The sequence below is a fragment of the Geotrypetes seraphini genome, chromosome 2, assembly GCF_902459505.1.
Source record: "Geotrypetes seraphini chromosome 2, aGeoSer1.1, whole genome shotgun sequence".
Lineage (NCBI taxonomy): Eukaryota > Metazoa > Chordata > Amphibia > Gymnophiona > Dermophiidae > Geotrypetes > Geotrypetes seraphini.
The window spans coordinates 431,298,643-431,320,809 of record NC_047085.1 but is presented as its reverse complement, the minus strand read 5'-3'; the positions used below and the strand labels follow the sequence as shown (position 1 = coordinate 431,320,809).

The 22,167-nt window shown below is 43.2% G+C and overlaps 1 protein-coding gene across 4 annotated transcripts in view; it reads left to right on the top strand.

Moving 5' to 3' along the window:
• Nucleotides 1–18,745, top strand: part of TRDMT1 (tRNA aspartic acid methyltransferase 1) — a 73,402-nt gene extending 54,657 nt beyond the window's left edge. For all 4 annotated transcript variants that reach the window (XM_033931279.1, XM_033931277.1, XM_033931278.1 and 1 more), the window contains 4 exons: nucleotides 2,289–2,632; nucleotides 6,236–6,293; nucleotides 15,410–15,539; nucleotides 17,995–18,745. In XM_033931279.1, coding sequence (XP_033787170.1) covers nucleotides 2,289–2,632; nucleotides 6,236–6,293; nucleotides 15,410–15,539; nucleotides 17,995–18,095 — 633 coding nt within the window. In that variant the 3' untranslated portion in view covers nucleotides 18,096–18,745. The remainder of the gene's footprint in view (nucleotides 1–2,288; nucleotides 2,633–6,235; nucleotides 6,294–15,409; nucleotides 15,540–17,994) is intronic.
• The last annotated feature ends 3,422 nt before the right edge of the window (nucleotides 18,746–22,167 follow it).

The following is a 22,167-nucleotide window of genomic DNA, read 5'->3' as shown; positions in this document are numbered from 1 at the left end:
TCTGGAGTCTCTGGCTTCGGCAACATAGAGGAACTCCTGCGGCGAATGCAATTATATAATGTACTAGTCTTTAAGCCTGTTTACATTAACGGGTGCTAGAATAGATGTCTGTCTATCTTTCTTTCTTTGTGTCTCTCTACCTCCTGCTGTATTTCTCCCTCCCTGACCCCCTTTCTCTGTCCCTCTTCCTGCCCCTGTGTCTTTCTTCCTTTCTGTCTCCCTCCCTCCTTCCCGCTGTCTGTCTGTCTTTATTTCTATCTGTCTCTCTCCCTGCTCCATATGTAACATTCCCCCCCTTCATTTCCCTCCCCTGAGCACACTTCCCTGTGCAGCAACAGAAGCAGTATTTCCCTCTCCGTCCACTTCTCTGAGCAGCAGCAGCAGCGGTATTTACCTTCCCCTACAGGTCCCTGTGCAGCACCATTTCCACCAACCTCCCTCCCCTCTTTGCTTCCCGTGGTCTGGCCTACCATCGCACTCACTGTGATAAAGGAGATCGAGAGAGCACGGCAGGAAAAACAGCACTACTGGTAGAAGTTTATTTTTAAGTTTAAAGATGCCGCCACGGCTCCTCTCACGATCGCTGCATGGTTTTGGGCATTAAGGCCCTGATTCTACAAAGTGCCGTCCCGATTTTAGGCAGCTGTAGGCGTCCTACAGCTGTCTAATCAGCCAATCGGGATGCACGTTTTTTTAAAAAATGCTTCCCAGGCAGGCCGCCTATATTGAAGGCGCCTCCGGGAGCCTAGGGAGGCCCGCAAGATGCCTAAGCTCGCCTAAGGGCCAAGACGCCTAGGCGGCCCTACACTTCTCCCTAGTAGAGGAAGAGACTTTTAAATTGTAGGCCAGCAAAATGCTGGCCTACATTGTAAGTAGACGCGGCCGCTATACTTATCGTGGCAAGGGATCTCCTTAGGGATAGTGGGGATGGGCGGACCCACTATGCCTAAGGCCTGATTGGTCCAGGCTTCTAGAGCCTGGGCCAATCAGGCCTTAGACTTAGCGGGGTTGGGCCGGGAAGGGGCGGGCCCATCGGCTGGACGGCAGCAAGACCCGTCCAGCCAGCCAACATTTAAAGGTTAGTTGGGGGGGAAGTTAATTGGGGGGGAGGTTAGGGGAGTCATTGGTGGGAGGTCGTTAGCATGGGGGGTTCGGAGGGGGTCCGGCTTTCCGGCAGGAGGGGTTGGGCACCCTCCTGCCGGGAATTGGGAGTTTTGTGGGGGGTTCCGGCAGGAGGGGTTTGGCACCCTCCTGCCGGTGATCTACAGTTTCGGGGGGTGGGGGCGGCTTTCTGGCAGTAGGGGTTCGGCACCCTCCTGCCGGCGATCAGACAGGCAGTCGCTATACTTATCCCATGCCGCGATAAGTGTAGCGGTCGCCTCTACTCTAACCCGATTCTCTAACCAGTGTCTGTAACATGGACGCCGGTTACAGAATCAGGGTTAGTGTAGGCCCGATTCTGTATAGGACACCTCTTCCGGGCGTCCTATACAGAATCAGGGCCTAAATGTACCTCATTCATATACTTTAAAATATGTAAAGAACAAGCAGTTGTAATAATTTGTTTTGTTTTTTTGAGACCTAGCATAATGCCATAATGCACCAAACATATGGTTTAAAATATTTTAAATTATATGAGGTAAAAAGAAGTGTGATTGTGAGTCTTAAAACATACAAAACATAGAGTTCTTCCTTTGTTGATCTTGTAACTACATCTCAAGGAACAACTATGTATCCTACCACATCTGTAAAATAATTTGCCAAGACCTAAAGATCTTAAATTCTACCAGTACTGGAACCATATTCCATAACCAGGCTTGCTCTATCAAAAACAAAAAGTCTTAAGACTTCTTACAAAAAAATCAGAAGATTAACTTTGGTTCTTTAAACCAAAGAAGTTTATTCCATGAATCTGGCATGCTTTCGAGAATGCTTTCGATTTGCCATTATTCCATCCTAAACTCTGCACTTGTGGGACCATTCAACAGTTTTCCGTGACTCAGTCTCATACCATTGTACCTTGTTTCTCAAATAAGAGGAGGGATTTTGTCTGAACTACTACCACTTTTAAACTGTATCCTTTGCTTAATAGGCAATAGGTGTAAGTCCATGAGCATCTGATAGACACTATCCTATTTTCGTAATCTGCTCTTATTCTAGCTACTATCTAAAATTTGCATTATTTTTTTTTAACAAACAGAAGTATGTTAATTACAGACCATCAGTGTGCTGAAGAGTTAACATAGTACTGGTGATTGATTGTACTTCTTTTTTTTTTTTAACAATAGATACTGACAGAATTCCCAAACCCCAAAGCCATGTGTTTACAAGAGTGCAGTGTTCCCATGAACTGGCCTTCTGTTCCTGCTGAAGAGACAAAAATGAAGAGCAAGCCATCAAAACAGAACTCTGGACAAGTTCCTTTCCTTTTTAAACTTGAAACACCAGAAGAAGCAGAAAGAAAAAGGACCCAGGAAAATGATTTCTCTATTCAGGCGTTGCAGGTTTTTCTTGACGATGATGCTGAGGACCTCAGTCAATATTTCCTCCCACCAAAATCTTTACTGCGTTATGCACTGCTATTAGATATTGTAAAGCCCACAAGTAGGAGATCAACATGCTTCACCAAAGGGTAAGCATAATGTAGGCCAACGCATAGATCCCTTTTCGTGTTATCCATACCATCAGAGGTGTCTAGGAACTAAACATCTGTGTCTGTACACATAGGATCATATTCTATATATATGACACCTAAAAAATCAGCACCGACTAGAATGGCATTTAGTGTGATTCTACAGGGAGCACATACCATTTATAGAATCGCGCTTAGCACCAATGTGCAACACATAACTTAGGAGCAGGTAGTTAGGTTAAAACCAGACGAAATGCATGTGCCTAAGGTATGCATTCATCGGGCATTTTCTATAACAATGCACCTAACTTTTAGGAATGCCCATGATCCATTCCGATCTGCCCTGGCTATGCCCCCTTTTCAAATTTGTGTAATGCAACTGGCACATACTTACAGAATTGCACTTTCTGAGTTGTGCGCATAACTTTTAATTATTCCCAATTAGCGTCAATTGCAAGGTGTTGCCAATTAGCTCAATTAATCAATTAAGTTGTGCGTGTACATTGGCTTTCTGCATACCTTTAGGTGCCATATACAGAATTTGAGGAATAATCTATAAGTGTATTTATGGCCTTCCCCATCCCCCCTCCTTTTGCTCTCTGTACCATACATATAAGACTCGTGCATATTTTTTTAAAAGCAGTTATACATTTAATACAATCATATAACTGCTGCATGCAGGCCGATGAATTAACAAAATCCTGCATGCAAATGGGGACGATCGTTAACACGCAATCAACCAACTGAACGGATCGCTAAAGCCCTGACCCGTTCAGTTGGTTGATTGCGTGTTAACGATCGTCCCCATTTGCATGCAGGATTTTGTTAATTCATCGGCCTGCATGCAATTGGGCATGGATCGGGGGGTTTGTGAATCTAGCCCTTAATACCCCCATTGCCAGAAGTACATTAGATAGAGTGTGAGCCCACCAGGACAGACAGGGAAAAATGCTTGAGTACCTGAATATAAACCACTTAGACTTTAAGTGATATATAAGTGGTGACAGAAGAAGCAGCCTCCTGTCAATGCTGTCAGGGCTTTTGCCGGCTTTTTAAATTTTTTTTTTTAATCGGGCAGATATTTTGCATGTTTTACACATGCAAAATATCAGCCCGATTAAAAAAAAAAAAAAAAAAAATTAACACCCCCCTCTCCTGACAAATGCCCCTTCCTCCTCCCTCCTTGAACAAATTGTGTGCACTGCTTTTAAAATTATGGCAGGAGGGTTCCCACTCCCTCCTGCCATCTAAACTATTTCCCCCATCCCCAAAAACAAATGGCAGGAGGGATGCCCCCTCCCGGTTCCCGGCCGTACCCACCCTCCTCCTCCTCCTACTTTTAAAACCGTTGGGAGCAGGAGGGATGCCCAGTCCTTCCTGCTCCTCAGGCCTCCCATGATCTTAGGCCATGCCCTGGTGCATCATGTGATAACACAGGGAGGGGCTTAAGGCCATGATTGGCTTAGGTGCCTCAGATTCCTCCCTTGGGAGGGGCCTGGGGCGCCTCAGCCAGTCAGTGACTTCCTTAGGGAGGAGTCTAAGGAAGTTCCTGATTGGCCTTATTTTTGGCCAATCAGAGTCGGGTTAAAATCATGAGTTTGCAATGCATTTTGCTGAATATATAAAAAAGGAAAAAGCATCGCAAGCCCATGATTTTAAAGGGCAGGAGAGTCGGCCAGGATAGAAGCGACTGGTCTTCAGCAGTCGCTTCTTTTCTGATCGGCAAGCTCAATCGGTTTAGTATAAATTGTTTAGTGAATCGCTGCCTTACAAAATTTGCATGCCATTTCCCTCATTTGCATGCACTGATCGGATCAGGTGTTGATCAGGTCGGGAGGAGGGTTAGTGAATCAGGTTGGGGAACAATCGGGTCGCAAACCGATCGGTATATGATAGGTTTGCTTAGTGAATCTAGCCCTAAGTGACTTGCCCAGGGTAACAGGGAGCAGCATGAGATTTGAACCCTACTCAGGTTACTGAGGCTGTAGCTCTAACTGCGCCACACACTCCCCAGTGACATGGCAGATTTTCTTCCAATGTTGAGTATTCCCTATTTAGGAAAAAATGGTAAAAGGCAGTTTATAAGCATCTGAGTAGTTTCCTGGCTGTTTCAGGTTCTTTGGGTTTTTCACATGAAATTGTATAGGCGCAGCCTGTACACACCTGAATAGAGGTGATCCTGGGGGCAGGATAGGGAGTGGTTTGCATTTTAATACATGCTTTTGAACATGTGCATGTAAATTAACCCAGAAATTGTTTCTGTGTCAAACAGCAGGTGTAAATGTAAGCACATAAATCCATGGGGTAATTTTCAAAGAAAGTTATGTGTACTATATACTATGATTTAACAATGAGGGAGGCCACTGCTTGCCCTGGAATCAGTAGCATGGAATGTTTCTACACTTGGTTTCTGCCAGGTACTTGTGACCTGGATTGTCCACTGTTGGAAAAATGATGCTGCGCTAGATGGACCATCGGGCTGACCCAGTATTGCTATTTTTATGTTTTTATGTAGAAAATTCATTAGAACCCACACAGGGAAATATGTGTTACCTATACAGTATAATGTATAATGTAGACTGAGGCAATAATATGGTGAGATATATTAGAATGAAGAAAATATCAAATAAACCGAACTCAACTGTAAGATGTTATCTCACAGCTATGCTAAACTTCATTCAACAGTAGTTTATTTAAAGCTTTATATTCACTGGTCCTCAGCGGGCCACCACGCACTCACTCTCTCATTGTGCTGGGCTTTACGCTCCCACTCGTCATTGGATCCAGTATACACTATTTCAATCTTTTGAATAAATAACTTAGTGTAAATACTAAAAGTACTTAGCTTTTAGTAAGACGTTGTTCAGGGGGGGGGTTTCACCATGCACCAACATGTTTCACCCGTGCAATTCGATGGGCTTTATCAAGGTTCCCACTCCCTCTTTGTATTACTCAACCAATCATTGCGTCAAAACGGACCTATACAGTATAAGCACTCGATTATAGAATGGTCTGCCACAGAAGGCATGTTCTAGTAGGCGATACTTGAATTTCTTGTTATAAAAGCAATACCTTGTGTCTTTTAAAAATAGCTTTCCCCTAAACTGCACAAAATTATATGTGTTCTGAGGCAGGAATAGCATTCATGTGTATCACCAAAGAAGTTAATTTGCATGTACATTTTATAAAATATTGAGGTGCGTGCCTGCCAGTCCATTCTCCACAAGAAACTACTTACACATGGATTACATAAAATAGGCATATAAATATACCTTTGAGCAGTTCAATAAATGCCAGCTTGAATGCTCTTCTACATGCTAAAGTTGGTTATAAAATTGCCTCCTTAGTGTAGGATGGAGCTAATAAATGGCAGTCTCAGATTGACATTTAACTTCTTTCTAATGACCTGAATTACGTTGTATTAGCAAATGACGTTGTATTAGCAAAACATGGGCAGCTAGATGTGTGAAATGTCTCCACAGTCAATGGCTGTCTTCCTAGCATGTTATATATGTTGATACTACTGGGAAATCATTAAGGATGTTATTTGTTTTCTGCAGATTACTTGTTTTACCTTTTTAATGGTGTGGGTTTTTTTTTTAGGTATGGACATTATGTGGAAGGAACAGGATCTGTACTGCTGTCTGCAAAAGATGTTGAGGTCTTAGTTAAAGTGATATTATCATTTAGCTCATTACCTTTTATCTTGGTTGTATCTATTGGTTTCATTCATGCTCTTTTGTTTCTGTTTTCTAAATCTTTTCTTCAAACTGCCTAAAGCCCATCTGAGCCTGAACAATCTTATTTTCCTCTCTCATTTCCCTTCACAGCTATGCCATTCTTATTCTAGCTCTTCCACCTGTTTTCCTTTATTTCCTCTTTCTAATGTCTCATTTTTCTAGTCAACTTTCTTTTCACTCTTATATGTTCTTCCACTCTCTCACTATCCAGGGGCCTTCTATTTTACAGTTTTGTTCTTGCCTATTCCATTTCCCTACAGTTCTATGTCTTCATTTTCTTTTCTTATTTTGCAAAGGTCCCTTCTTGTTCCTCAATTTCTTCCCACCTCTGGTTCCCTGAGTTATCCCAGGACAAGCAGGCAACATATTCTCAACATATGGGTAACTTCATCCACGGAGCCCTGATGCGAACAACTTCACAAGCTTGAAGAACTTTTAGAAAGTTTGTGACTGCCATACTGCGCATGCGCCAGTGCCTTCCCACCCGAGGTAGGGTGCACGTCTCCTCAGTTCTAAGTTTTCCGCAGAGCTGAGAAGCACTCGTTTCAAGGTTCTGCAAGATTTCTACTCATGTCTTCTCTCACCGCAGCTCGTGTATTTTTCTTTAGAGGGTCGCTGTGTTTACCTGCGTGTTAGTTAAAAAAAAAAAGAGAGAGAGTTTTGTTTGTTTTTTTGTTCATGTCACGGCGGGGCATCCTCCGTGGTCTCAGCCTGCGGGCTTCGATTTAGCCGCAGCCGTGTTTCATTCCATGTCCTGGCCAGTTACAGGGTTCAAGAAGTGTAGCCGGTATCAACGCGCGATCTCCATCACTGACACACACAAGTGGTGTGTACATTGTTTAGGACCTGATCATTGTCCGGAGTCATGCGCTCGCTGTGCTACACTTCAAAATCGAGCCCTTAAATGTCGTCGAGTTCAGATTGAAAAAATATTCGGGGGAATGGATCGGCCTTTACCTAAGGCCTTGACCCCAATTCTGGCCCCGACCTCGACTCCAACAGAGTCTTCTACGGGGCCAAAACCTTCAACCTCGACCTTGTTCCAACCTTCCTCAAAGTCTTTGTCTTCGGGAAAATCAACTAAATCGTCTCCTGAGGCGCCATTATCCTCAGTGTCTCCATCAGGTGGGTCCGAGGCTATCCAGGAAACATGTCTCAAAATCGAGGCAACACACTTCCTCGAGGTCGTCTTCCTCAGAGTCCATAAACACATCAATTGTACCAGATCCAGTGGTCTCGGTGCTGGCTTTGCAGAATATGTTGGAAACTATTCTGCATCAGGAGTTTGGTAACATGCTTGCCAAATTGACTCCTGCTTCGACCCTACTTCCTGCAGTCTAGCCTGAGCACTCAGCAGTATTACAAGGAGTCAAGTCCTTGAGAGTGCCTCGAGCTCAACCTAGCCACTCTATTCAAGGAGTCGAGTCCTTGAGAGTGCTTCAAGATCAATCTACACACTCTATGCAAGGAGTTGAGTCCTTTTCAAGTGCCTCAAGATAGCTCTGTACAAGGAGCTGAGTCCTTATTAGTGTCTCAACATCGATCTCCGACTTCCAGTCCTACCTCTTAACATAATGCATTACCTTCTTTGAAGCACAGGGTGAGGACACCTCGACATTCCTCTTCGAGGCTGGATTCATCTCGATAATGGGACCGTGATTCGAGGCATAGCTCTTCACCACATCATTTGTCGAGGGATTCATCGAGGCCCAGTTCCTTGTCGCGAGACAGGCCTTGTTTATCGAAGCATCGAGACTCTTCGAGACCACCAACTCCTTTGTCAAGGAGATCTGTTGTGGAGACTCACCATTCTTGTCAGTCGAGTTCTCCTGCGAGGTTTTCTTCCAGAAGTGAACATTTGTCTGCATCTTTGTTCTCTGCTGTGAAAGGTACCTCGAAGGGTTCTCATACACCTTCTCCTCAACGAGGACGTACCTCTTCAGATCTGGGGTCCTTTACCAAATTTCTATCCCAAATGAATAAAGATCTTAACATTACTTTGGAATCTGACTCAAAATACTCTAAGGAGTATTTTGAAGAATTGGGTATATGTCATCCTCCTAGGGAGTTTCTCAAATTGCCCATGAATGGCATTCTTTCTCAAACTTTCAAAAGAAATCGTGATACACCATATTCCGTTCCTTCTGTGCTAGCAAAGATGGAATCTTGATATAGGATGGTTCCTTTTAAAGGATTTGAGAAGTCTCAACTCTCACATCAATCTCTTCTCATTGAATCCTCTTTGAAAAGATCTAATCCTGCAAAAGTTTATGCCACAGTCCCTTCTGGTCGAGAGGGAAGAACTATGGACAAGTTTGGCTATCTGTTGTATCAAAATTCGATGATGACAATCCACATTTTGAACTATAACTTTATCTGAAGCATTTGGTCAACTCCATGCCTAATTTTTTTCAAGTATCTCCCTCAACATCGACTTCCAGAGTTTCAGCACATGCATCAAATTCTGGGTCAACGTTGCATTCATATGGTTCAAGCTGCATGTGATGCGTTTGAAATGTCCTCTAGAGTCACAGCGTTCTTGGTAGCGATGCTCCGTCTTGCCTGGCTCCGCACCGTGTACATGGACCCGAATCTACACGATCGCCTGGCCAATATCCCTTGCCAGGGCAATGAGTTGTTCGATGACTCTATTAAGGCAGCTACAAAATGCTTATCTGAGCATGAGAAGTCGTTTGTCTCCATAGTCAGGCCAAAGCCTTCCACTGCTAAGGGTTATAGGCCTACCCCATCTTACCAGAGGCATTATTCTCAAAGGTCAGCACCTTATTCAAGGCCACCTCCTAAGAAACAACAGCAGCAACAGCAATGGCAGCAAAAACCTCAGACTCCTGCTGCACCCAAGGCCTCTCAGTCATTTTGACCATCTAAGACAGGGCATAACCTCAGTCGTTCTGCCTCTGTCCTCTCCTCCTCATTGTTGGTCGTCTCCATCATTTTTACCAATGATGGGAGGTCATTACATCCAATCTCTGGGTCCTCGCTAACATCAGGGAAGGTTACACTCTTCACTTCATCCAGGATCCACCAGATCTTTCCCCAAGAGAGTATCCTTCAAATCCGTCCCAGACCAACCTTCTTCTTCAGGAAGCTCAAGCTCTGCTTCATCTCCATGCCTTTGAGAAAGTTCCTCTGGAACAGCAGAGCATGGGGTTTTACTCCCGTTACTTCCTTGTCCCGAAGAAGACAGGAGATCTGCGACCTATCCTGGATCTCGGAGCTCAGAGAAAAATTTTGGATGCTGTCTCTAGTATCCTTGTATCTCCTTCTAGATCACAATGATTGGTTATGCTCTCTGGATCTCAAAGAGGCTTACACTCACATTCCCATTCACCCAGCCTCTCGCAAGTTTCTCAGATTTCGGGTGGGAAATCATCATTTTCAATACAGAGTGCTACCCTTCGGCCTGGCATCATCTTCCAGAGTTTTCACCAAGTACCTAGTGGTAGTAGCAGCAGCTCTGTGCAGCTATGGTCTTCAGGTTTTTCCATATCTGGACGATTGGCTCATCAAAGATTCATCATCTCAGGAGGTTATTGTAGCGACCCAACAGACTATTTGGTTCCTCCAACATTCCCAAATCTCAGCTACAGCCCTCTCAGAATCTACAGTTCATTGGAGCTGTACTGGACACTGGGCAACTCGGAGCATTCCTTCCTCAAAAACATCAGGATGCTTTCATTCAACTTTGTCAAAAAGTATCATCCCTAACTTCACTCTTAGCGAGGCACATGATGGTTCTGCTAGGTCACATGGCCTCTACAGTTCACGTGACTCCTTTTGCCAGACTTCACCTCAGAATTCTTCAGTGGACCCTGGCATCTCAGTGGGCGCAGGCTTTCGACCCACTCTCTCAGCACATTAGTGACTCCTTCATTGAACAGTCTCTCCACTGGTGGATGCTCTCTTCCAATTTATCCAGAGGTTTACTGTTTCAGACGCCCCCTCATCAGAAGGTTCTCACGACAGATTCTTCGACCTACGCTGGGGGGGGGGCTCATCTCGATGGTTTCCGTACTCAAGGCCATTGGTCCGGCACAGACCATCGGTGTCGCATAAATCTGTTGGAACTCAGAGCGATCTTCAATGTTCTAAAAGCTTTTCAGTATCTTCTTCATGATCAAGTAGTCCTCATTCGTACAGATAATCAAGTTGCTATGCACTATGTCAACAAACAAGGAGGAACAGGATCTCTTCCTCTTTGCCAGGAAGCTCAGAAGGTTTGGAATTGGGCAATTCTTCACAACACCTTTCTAAAAGCGGTCTACAATCAAGGAGAGAAAAACTGTCTTGCAGACAAATTGCAACTTCACAAATGGACACTCAATTCATTGCCTCTCCATCACATTTTTTCTCAGTGGTGGACTCCTCAAATAGATCTCTTTGCATCTCCCCACAACAACAAACTGCCTCAGTTTCTGTATGCATTTCCTCCATTTCCTCTCATTCTCAAGACACTCGTCAAACTCAAACACGAACATGCCACCATGATTCTGATAGCTCCTCAGTGGCCCAGGCAACCTTGGTTCTCCCTTCTACTTTAACTCAGCAGCAGGGAGCCATTCCTTCTATCAGGTTTTCCGTCTCTGCTTACACAGAGTCAGGAGTCTCTGCTTCATCCCAACCTGCAGTCTCTACACCTGACAGCTTGGTACCTCTCAACCTAACTGCCACTCTACAGTTTTCTCAATCTGTACAGGACATTTTAGAGGCTTCTAGGAAGCCTACCACTAGACAATGCTACAGTTAGAAATGGACTAGATTTTCTGCTTGGTGTACCATTCATCACAAGGAGCCTCAATCTACCTCTTTGTCTTCAGTTTTGGATTACCTGTTCCATTTATCTCAATCAGGCCTCAAATCAACATCCATTCGAGTCTATCTCAGTGCAATTGCTGCTTTCCATCAGCCTATGGAAGAGAAACCACTCTCTGTTCATCCTTTGGTTTCCAGATTCATGAAAGGACTTTTTAATGTCAAGCCACCTCTCAAACCACCTCCAGTGGTTTGGGATCTCAGTGTTGTTCTTGCTCAGTTGATGAAGCTCCATTTGAACCAATGTCTACGGCTCATCTGAAATATCTCACTTGGAAAGTGGTTTTTCTCATTGCTTTCAAAGAGTCAGTGAGCTACAAGCTTTAATAGCTTTCACAGTATTCCATCATGACAAGGTGGTCCTCCGTACTCATCCTAAATTCTTACCTAAGATTGTTTCAGAATTTCATATCAATCAATCCATTGTTTTTCCAGTGTTTTTTCCAAAGCCTCATTCTCATCCTGGAGAAACAGCTCTTCATACTCTGGACTGTAAGCGTGCTTTGGCTTTCTACTTGCAAAGAACTAAGCCACCGAAATCTTCTTAACTTTTTGTCTTCTTTGATCCAAAGAAGTTGGGACATCCAGTTTCCAAGCGTACCATCTCCTACTGGTTGGCAGCTTGCATCACTTTCTGCTATGCTCAGGCTGGACTGCATCTAGAGGGTCGAGTCGCAGCCCATAAAGTTAGAGTCATGGCGGCATCTGTAGATTTCCTTAGATCTACTCCTATTGAGGAAATCTGCAAAGCTGCCACTTGGTCCTCGGTTCATACCTTCACCTCTCATTATTGTCTGGATTCTTTTTCCAGATGGGATGGCCACTTTGGCCAGGAAGTATTACAAAATTTATTCTCTTAAATTGCCAACACTATCACCATCCCATTCTGGTTAGCTTGGAGGTCACCCATATGTTGAGAATATGCTGCCTGCTTGTCCTAGGATAAAGCACAGTTACTTACCGTAACAGGTGTTATCCAGGGACATCAGGCAGATATTCTCACGACCCACCCACCTCCCCCGATTGGCTTCTTAGCAGGAAGGCACTCGCCAACGCACAGTGCAGCAGTCGCAAACTTTCTAAAAGTTCTTCAATCAAGTCTGCTTGTGAAGCTGTCCGCATCAGGGCTCCGTGGATGACGTCACACATATGTTGAGAATATCTGCCTGCTGTCCCTGGATACAGTAAGTAACTGTGCTTTCTGGAATAACTGATGATGACATAGGAGACCAAATTCTATAAATGGCACAAAAAAAAAGAGCACTAAGAACTATTTTATAAACAGTATTCTGAGTTGGGTGCTGCTTACAGAAAAGCGCTTAGGACCAGGATCCGCACCTAAAACTTTTAGGCATGAGGATTTATAACAACTGAACTCTGGTGCAAATCCTTGCCTCTAAATCAGGCATGGATCAAGCGTATTGTGTAACAGTGCTTGCAAATTTTTGGAATATCCATGACCCACCCATGGCCATTCCACCTTTTCAGATCTGTATGTAAGAATTTTTTTACACACATCTTTATTGAATAGCATCTAACAAGATGCATACGTAAATTCTAATTGTTGCTAATTAGCACCCAGTTATCAATGCTAATTGTTATAGTAAGCAAATAAATTACACACACAATTTGGGCATGCAGTTTTTAGTGCTATACATATATAGAATTAGGGGGATATTATCTACACAGTCTCGCTCAACTTTCATCCAAATAGCTGACCAGACATGTTCTAGCGTTATATGTTGTTGCTTGCCTTCAGCGATGAGGTTTCAGCTAAAAGGATTCATTTGCTTAGGAGACAGGGGATATAATAGCATTATTCCAGTGGAGCTAGCATATATTTTTGGAAATGATAATATTGCTTGTCACTGCTACAGGTCTTAACAAAATGAATGACACTGTACTGAACCTTATAACACAACTATTGAACAAAGCCTGGAGAGTTTTTAGCGCAGATTATGATGAGATATTCATGCTGCTGTTTTTCCTGTGTGTGTGTTATTCATTTTGACAGCAACCAGCAGTGAACACCAGTCTTTTCCTGTGACATCACACTATCCAAATAAGAATGTATTAAAAATGAAAATATGTGGATTGAAAATAGGAAGACCCGCAGTTCACAGTAATTGGTGTACCACATAATAATAACAGATGCAGCAACTGAACCAACATTGCTCTTAAAAATGTATTTTAGCTTTAGTATAAAATCCCCAATTTTTAAAGTCATATTTGCAAAGGGCTGATTTGTACTTATTTTAATTGTTGTACTGTGTGATAACTGTAGTACACACCTTGTGAGTTTTGTATTTTTGCTTCAGATCACAGAATGATTGGCTGATGTAATTAGTGCTTCCTTGTAATGAACAAGTCATGAAATATTTAATTAGTACTAGACCATTTGTCAGACAAGTCTTTTTTGTCTTTTCCTTTCATGGCTAAGTGATTCCTTCCTGTGGGTTTATTTCAGATAAGAATGTGTTCATTACTAAACTTTCATCACAGGCCAATAACATGTGCCACCATTTAAGTTTGGAATGCTGGTTTCTATAGAACGAGTTCAAGGCTGATTGCCCCTCATGAAAGGCAATATTTATTCCTATTATTTTGGCTTTAGGGTTGAGTACCTTGACATAAGTCAGTTTGAGCTATGGATAACAAAAGAGCACATTGTTTTTATTTTTAATATGTAGTATGTGGATTTCTACTTTCTCCCAAATTTGAAGCTTGTTTTATCATATAAATCCCATAGATTAGTGTCACATTGAATTTATGTCAGAATATAAAAATTGGTGAGGAAGGTTTCCTCAGCTTTCAGATAGCAATCAGCATTCTCCTTTTTGGAGGCTGTGAGTCTGGCCCATGAGGGGGTAATGCTATAAGGACTAAAGGAGCCGCCTATTTTTAAGTGGCAAGAAAATGCGTAAGTTTCAGTATTCTAGTCATTTACGCACCTATATGGACACACATCAATGCAAATGATCGTTTTTTTTGGCTATGTGGTATTCTGTAAGGATGTACCAAGATGTGAGGGCATGTACTTTGCAGGTAGGCATTTACATGTAAGGTGGCTTGCACTAGTACAGTGGTACCTTGGATTACGAGCATAATCCGTTCCAGGAGCATGCTCGTAATCCAAAATGCTCGTTTATCAAAGCGAGTTTCCCCATAGGAAATAATGGAAACTCGCTTTGATGCATTCCCCCCCCCCCCCCCGAGAACCGTCTTTGCTCCCTTCGAAGGCCCCCCCTGTGATCCGGCACCCCCCGCCCCCAACGCGATTGGGCATCCCCCTGCCTCGATCCAGCACCCCCCCCGACGCAATTGGGCATCCCGCCATGATCCGACACCCCCCCGACACGATTGAGCACCCCTCCGCCACGATCCGACACCCCCCCCGACACGATTGGGCACCCCCCCGCCGCTTCGTACCCTCATCTGGGCACCCCGAAGATCGGCCTCCTCGTCTGCTGGGCCTTGAGCATCTGCGCATGCTCAAGGCCTGCGAGTTCACGTTCTGCCCCCCTCTCCCCGCAATCCGGCACGTGAATTCGCAGGCCTTGAGTATGCGCAGATGCTCAAGGCCCAGCAGACGAGGAGGCCGATCTTCGGGGTGCCCAGATAAGGGTAAGAAGCGGTGGGGGGTGCCCAATCGTGTCGGGGGGTGTTGGATCATGGCGGGGGGGCCGGATCATGGCAGGGGTGCCCAATCATGTCGGGGGGGGGGTGTCAGATCTTGGCAGGGGGATGCCCAATCACGTCAGAGGGGTGCTGGATCGTGGCAGGGCGGTGCCGGATCGCGTCGGGAGGGGGGGGGTGCCGGATTGCAGGGTGGGCGCTCGTAAATCGAGCCATGCTTGGTTTCCGAGGCACCGATTTTGCAAATGTTTTGCTCGTTTTGCAAAACACTCGCAAACCAGTGCACTCATAAACTGAGGTACCACTGTATTTTGTAAAGAAAATTAGGCACCTAGGTGATAAGGTTACCCATTCCAGAAGGGAGACTTTTTGGCCAATCCTGGTTTTAAAATTACATACCAAAGCAGTATAGTATTTGTAATTCATGAGTCTATCCATTGAAATCATTGTTGCAGGTCCCATAATGCACTAGGATGAGGCTGGCAGAAATCCAGGGGTCTACCCCATAGTTAATACTGATAAAAACAACTCACAAGTTACCTATTGAGAAAATGATCTTTCTTTACAGATAGAGTCTGTGTTTAAGTCACTGGAGACATTATCAGAAGAAGAGAAACTTAAAAGGCTGTCAACACTAAAGCTGCGTTACTTTACTCCTAAAGAAATAGCCAAGCTTCATGGGTTCCCACCAGAATTTAGTACGTATGAAAGAAAATCCTTATTTATACCAATTTAGCTGTTGCCAAGCATTTTGTATTGTTTGAATGGTAGTATTTCAAATCATAAATAAAAAAAATTAGCCTTTGACATAGTAGAAGGAGTAGCCTAGTGGTTAGAGCTACAGCCTCAAACTCTGCACTGCTCCTTGTAACCTTGAGCAAGTCACTCAATCCAGGTGCATTAGATAGATTGTGAACCTGCTGGGACAGATAAGGAAAATGCTTGAGTACCTGATTGTAAAACGCTTAGATAACCTTGATAGGCAGTATATAAATACCTAAAATAAATAAATCATCATCATCATTGGGTTTTACTTCAAAGGTTGTAGGAGTTAGGCTTCAGAAAGAAATGATTGGGTTTCCTTGTGTTTTCGAATTTAAAAAAACACCACATGGTATTGAGCCAAAAGTACTCTGATCCATGGCTCCTAAATTGTGGACTACCACAGGTTTCGGTTTTATCACAGATTCTGTTTAGTATGTACATGTGGTCTTTGTGTGATGAGGAAATAAAGCTTGGGGTGGTGGTACATCCAAAGTGGTTTATATTTATTATATATAGGTACTTTCTCTGTCCCTAGTGAGCCTACAATCTGAGCTTTGCACCTGGAGTGACTTGTTCAGGGTCACAAGTAGCAGCTGTGGGAATCTATATCAGGTTCTCAGGTTGCATTTTTGTACCTGTTAACCGTGTTCCCCCAAAAATAAGACCTAGTCACTGGCAGCAGCGCTTCCCCTGCCCCCTCCCCCTCCCCCAACCCTTCCATCTCTCCCTCCCATCCGAACCCAGACCGCAAGACCGAAATACCTGGTAACAAATGGCAACGTCAGTAGCACAGGCTGCATCGCGGCCTGCCCTTCTCATGCCCAGCCGTTAGGTGCTGCGTTGATGATGACATCATCAGTGATGCGGCAGAGGAACGCTTAGATGTGAGAAGGGCAGGCTGCGATGCAGCCTGTGCTGCCGACACTGCCGTTTGTTTCCAGGTATTTTGGCTCACGGACAGGGTTCGGATGGGAGGGAGAGATGAAAGGGTCAGCATGGGGGATGCAGGGTGTGCAGCGGTGGCAGGAGGGATAGAAAGATGCTGCACAGGGGGATGGGAGGAAGGGAGGGATAGAAGCTGCAAGGGTTCTGCTGCACAAGGGGAGAGATAGAAGCTGTATGGATTCTGCTGCACAGGGAGATGGGAAGGAGGGATAGAAAGATACTGCCAAGGGGATGGATGAGAGGGGAGGAAAGATGCTGCACATGTGGAGGAGAGAAAGGAAATAGGAAGAATTGGGGTGGAGGAGAGGAAGGGAGAGATGATCATTGTACACGAAAAAAATAAGACCTACTCGAAAATAAGACCTAGTGCCTTTTTTGGGCCCAAAAATAATAGACAGTGTCTTATTCGTAGTTAGGGTGTTTCTCATATTAGTGATCTTTTCTTGCTCTGACTCGGGTTAATGCCTGCTTAAATTTAGGGCCTCTTCTATCAAACTGCAGTAGCAGTTTGTAGCACGGTGAGCCGCACTGAATAGCCCGGTCTGCTCCCAACGTTCATAGAGTTCTTATGAGCGTCAGGAGCAGCGTGGGGTCATTCAGAGCGGCTCTCTGCGCTAAAAACTGCTAGCGCAGTTTGATAGAAGAGGCCCTTAGTATTGTGATGTTTTACAAAAATTTTTAATATTTAAATTAAAAATCTAAATTAAAAAAAAACCTATTTAAAAAAATATTTTGATTTGTATTGCTTCTCCTTTCTATTATAGATAGCATGAATGTCATGTTCTATTCTATGTAAATTTGAGGTTCCAATAAATTGTTTGAGCTGCTTAAAAGATTTTAGAGGGTGAAAGTTGCTTTTTGATTTTCATAATTTTGAAATCTTGGTCAGTACCCAGAATATCTGACTTTCCTTGAGAGCCAAAACACAGGAGGTTAATACAACACTACCAGTGCATCATGGGATGAAGCATATTTAGAAATAAGATGAGCAAAAACGTTTGGGATCTTCTACTGTTATCTGACATGACCACACTTGTATGTAGCTAAGTGTAACCCCACTGGCCTTTTTATATAAAACTCACTTTATCTGCTTTCCTGCAAGGTCATTTATTAGTCTACTGTAGTTAAAAGAGCTGGCAAAGGAACCTGTGGAACGATAAAGGATTCTAAGTATATTATTGCAAGAACAGTCTCATAAATCCCAAATTGCTGACACACCAGAACTACAATAGCTGACCACATATTTAGCGATCTCTTGAGCCCACTGCTTTTAAAAGCATTAATATTCTATACGAGCCTAATGCCTTTATATTTTCTTTATTTGTATCTGCAAAACTAGGTCATGGCACTGCAAAGTAACACTAATCCATGCTGGCAAAAACTGTAGCCTGAAGTCATGTGCTAAGTGCATGATAATTTTCTGTTGGGTCTGCTCTCTTTCAGGCTTTCCAGATAAGACAACAGTGAAACAGTGCTACCGGCTTCTCGGAAACAGCCTCAATGTTCATATTGTGGCAAAACTCATCACTCTTCTGCTGAGATGAGATGATGTTTAATGTTATACGTCTCTCTAATTCAGAAAAGGCTAGGAATGAAGGCAGAAAATCTGTGGATTGGATAAAAGAACATTTCCAGCTGAATTCAAGTTGATGTAATAATTATTATTTGTGGCTAGAATATTATTTATGTAAAATATTCTTTTAAATTATTGGGAATTTAATGTATCATTTAATAAAACTGTAAATGATCTAAAAAGCGGACAGTGCATAGAATAGGTCTCAAAACTTTACAGAAAAATGTAATAATTGAGGATAACTGAGCAGTATTTATATTCTTGCACAGATGTAATTTTTTATTCTTTTGTTTTAATGTAATATTTTTGTTTCCCCTTTTATTTTTCAGTTTGTGGATATTTAAATCTGTGTGTTATTTTGGATGCGCTTGGGGTACTCTACTGAGAACAATTATTGATCAATTTAGTAGATTAGAAATGTTTACTAATAATAAATATACATCAGTGTACAGACCATATCATACTCTTAGGAAGCTAGATAAATAAATGCTTATTTTGCTTTATCCATAAATCACAAAAGTATTTTTCAGATTTTATACCTTGTCGTTTTCCAGTGAACTTACAAAGTTTAATGTTTGTTTTATTGTTTGCAACAATAAACCTGCTGTCAGATTATTAGTATGTTATGTATTTACAATATTTGTGCAATATTTGTGAAGCCTGGCTTACCAAAAAAGCTCAAGGCAAGTTACTCCCCCCTCTCAAAAGCTTACCCGTACTCCCAACAGTCATACAATCTGCTGTCATAATGTACTTAATCCATTCTCCAAACAACTATGCCTTAATTTTCTTTTGAAAGGTAGGATAGGCCCTTTTTGTTGCAGCTTCACTAGAATGAATTCCAAAGTCAAGGGCCTTGGACCACAAAAGCTTTCTTAATCATACACAGCAATCATACACCACTTGAGACCGTTAAAAACAACTGCTCAGAAGAGCTAAGTCTTCTTGCTAGTATATAAGGCTCCAATTACAATCCTAAATAGAAAGGCCCATGAAGATAGAGCCTAAAAAATCAAACAAAAATCATAAATCTAATATGGAACTCCACCAACAACCAATGGAGGACAACTAGGATGGAAAGATGTGGTCAGTAGATGTCTTATTCCACTAACAACCGAACAGCTGTATTTTTGATTAATAGGTGTTGTTATTAACATTTCTAGTGCAGTATGCCTAGTAGTCCTGAACCTTAGGATCAGTGGCATACCTAGAGTTTGTGACACCTGGGGCTGATCATTTTTTAACTGTTCCTTCCCCCCCCCCCCCCCCAATATAAAAGGATTGGAGTACCCCCTAGGAGCTGCACCCAGGGGCGGCCTGCCCCACTTCCAGGGGCGGCCTGACCTGCTCACCCCCCTCCCCTTGGTACACCGCTGCCTGAGGAAGGGATTTTGTTCTCCAAAAGTTAGTTTAAAAATGTATTAAAATTAGTTCAATAAAAAGATTACCTTATTTCCATTTTCTGTTTATAAATGTTTATCAACACATCTACAATACTACTTTATTCTAAAGCAACAAAATAAACATCTTTTTTTCTACCTTCTGTCATCTCTGGTTACTGCTTTCCTCATCTCTTCAGTCTCCAGTCTCCATTCCATCCTGCATCCGCCCTCTCTCTGTCTCCACTCCCTCCCCCATGCTCTGGCATCTCTCCCTTTTCTCCCATTCTTTCCACCCCAACTCACCCCATGATCTGGCATCTGCTTCCCTTCTCTCCCTCCATGCTCTGCCATCTCCTTTGCTTCTTTCCCTCTCTCTCTTCCAACCTGATGGTCTGGCATCTGTCTCCTTCCCTCCCCTCCCCTTCCATTTCTCTTCTCCCCTTCCATCCCTCCCTCCCCTTCTGTGCTGTGGTATCTCCTCTCCCTCACTCCTTTCTGGTCTTGCATCTGTCACCTTCCATTCTCCCCCTTCCCCTCCCTAATGGCCTGCACCGGGAAGGTGAAGCCTTGCCACTCTGAAGAGGCGGGCCTGCCGGTCCGAGGAAGTAGGTATCCCTCTAGCTGGCCTTGCAGATAAAGGTACGGGGGGGGGTCATGTGTTTGGGAGGGATGCTGGCAGGAGGGAGTGGGCATCCCTCCTGCCATGGACAGTTTGGAGGGATTCGGGGAGTGGCGGTGGGAAGGAGTGGGCATCCCTCCTACCAGTCAACTTGAGGGGTTCCCTGCTGCTTAGCTGGGTATAGTTGTAAAATACTCCAATGAGCACTCATCACTTTCACCAGACTGAACCATATCCATAAATGGAAGCATACACACCATTTGATCTTCCTAGTGTGCCCTTCAAAAAGCTGTTTTAATGGCTTTTCTCAGGTAACCTCTCAAAAATCCCTTGCATTCTTCAAAAAATTTTCCAAAGTCATGTATGTACTTCTTAGTCTCAAAAATTGGCTAATTGGTAACTTAAATTTAAGCCAATATGGATGATGACTCAAAAGATTATTCCTTTCAACTTTCTTCCTATAAAGCGTAGTATGCAACTTTCCCTGTTTCTTGTAAATAAGCAAGTTCAGAAATTCTATTTTATCCTTTCTCTTCATCATCACAAATTTCAATTATGGGTCCAAACCATTCAGCCTTTCAACAGACATCTGAAAATCTTCATCTGGACCGTCCCATAAAAATATGATGTCATCCAGGAAATGTCTCCAAAGCTTGACAGATGTAAAATATGGACTAAAGTATACATATGTCATAGCTACTGAAGGTGCTAATGTGGCACCCATGGCCACTCCCTCAATTTGTTGGTAATACTGATTATCATACCAAAAATATTTCTCTATAATCACAAGTTATGACAAAGCTAGCAAAAAGTCAGTAGAAATCTTCTGTGGCATCTCCCTTCTATTTAAAGAGTTCATGATCACTTATAAAGCCCCATCTTGAGGAATCTTTGTATATAAAGAGATGACATCCATAGGGACCATTATAATAGATCCTGATATCTCTGGTATTTCTTTGAACAGCCTTAACAAATGTGATGAGTCTTTCAAATAGGAGCGTACCTTCATCGCTTTGCTCTAAAAAAAAAAATGTCCACAAATATATGTCCACAAATAAATGTCCACAAATATATGTCCAAAATTGAACCCCTTGTGGACTCAATTGCTTCTTGAAGTCTATTCATAGGATTTTCTCACAACTGTTTATAGCAGGGGTGTCAAAGTCCCTTCTCGAAGGCCGCAATCCAGTCAGGTTTTCAGGATTTCCCCAATGAATATGCATGAGATCTATTTGCATGCACTGCTTTCATTATATGCTAATAGATCTCATGCATATTCATTGGGGAAATCCTGAAAACCCGACTGGATTGCGGCCCTCGAGGAGGAACTTTGATACCCCTGGTTTATAGGATTCCATTGCTCCCAGTTGACAGAGAGAGAGAAAGAGACCAGAATGGGATGAGAGCAAAGGGTTTATCGCAAGAAGACTTTCAGGAGAACAAACTCCTTGGCTAAAGTAAGCCAGAATTGTTCCAATCAGTAAAGATTTTTCTGTTGCAACTGGGCTTCTGAGAGAAGCAAGCCTGAGTCAAGTTTTGGGGTATGGCAACAACTGAAGCAGTACTAGAGAACTGATCTCTAGCCCAGTTCCTGACCTAAGATTTTATGTGAAAACCTTTATGTTTGTTATGCGGGCTGGTGGAGCCTATGGAAAGGCTCTTGTAAAGTTACTACCATTGCCTAAAAGGGGGCAAGAGGCCAGTAGAAAGATTTTTTTTAGTGCAATAAACCTTCATCTTTGTTGACTTTTTGTGTTCCAGTGAGTCAGTCTCTGTCACCCTCCAGATGCCACGGGGGCCTATTAATTAATTTGGGGGCCATTTTACTAAAGAAGGTGCTAAGCGCTGCAGCACTCACAAGACAGTTCTAGAACAGTGCGCCTAAATATAGTACCTACGGGGCACTTGATTGAAGCATATTCTATGAAAGGAAAATAGGCACCTACTTTCCTTTATAGAATTCCAGTGTAAAAGGTAGATGCACATATAAAATTTAAGTGCGAGCAGTTATTCCAGCCATCATGCTGGTGGTGTAAGTGCTT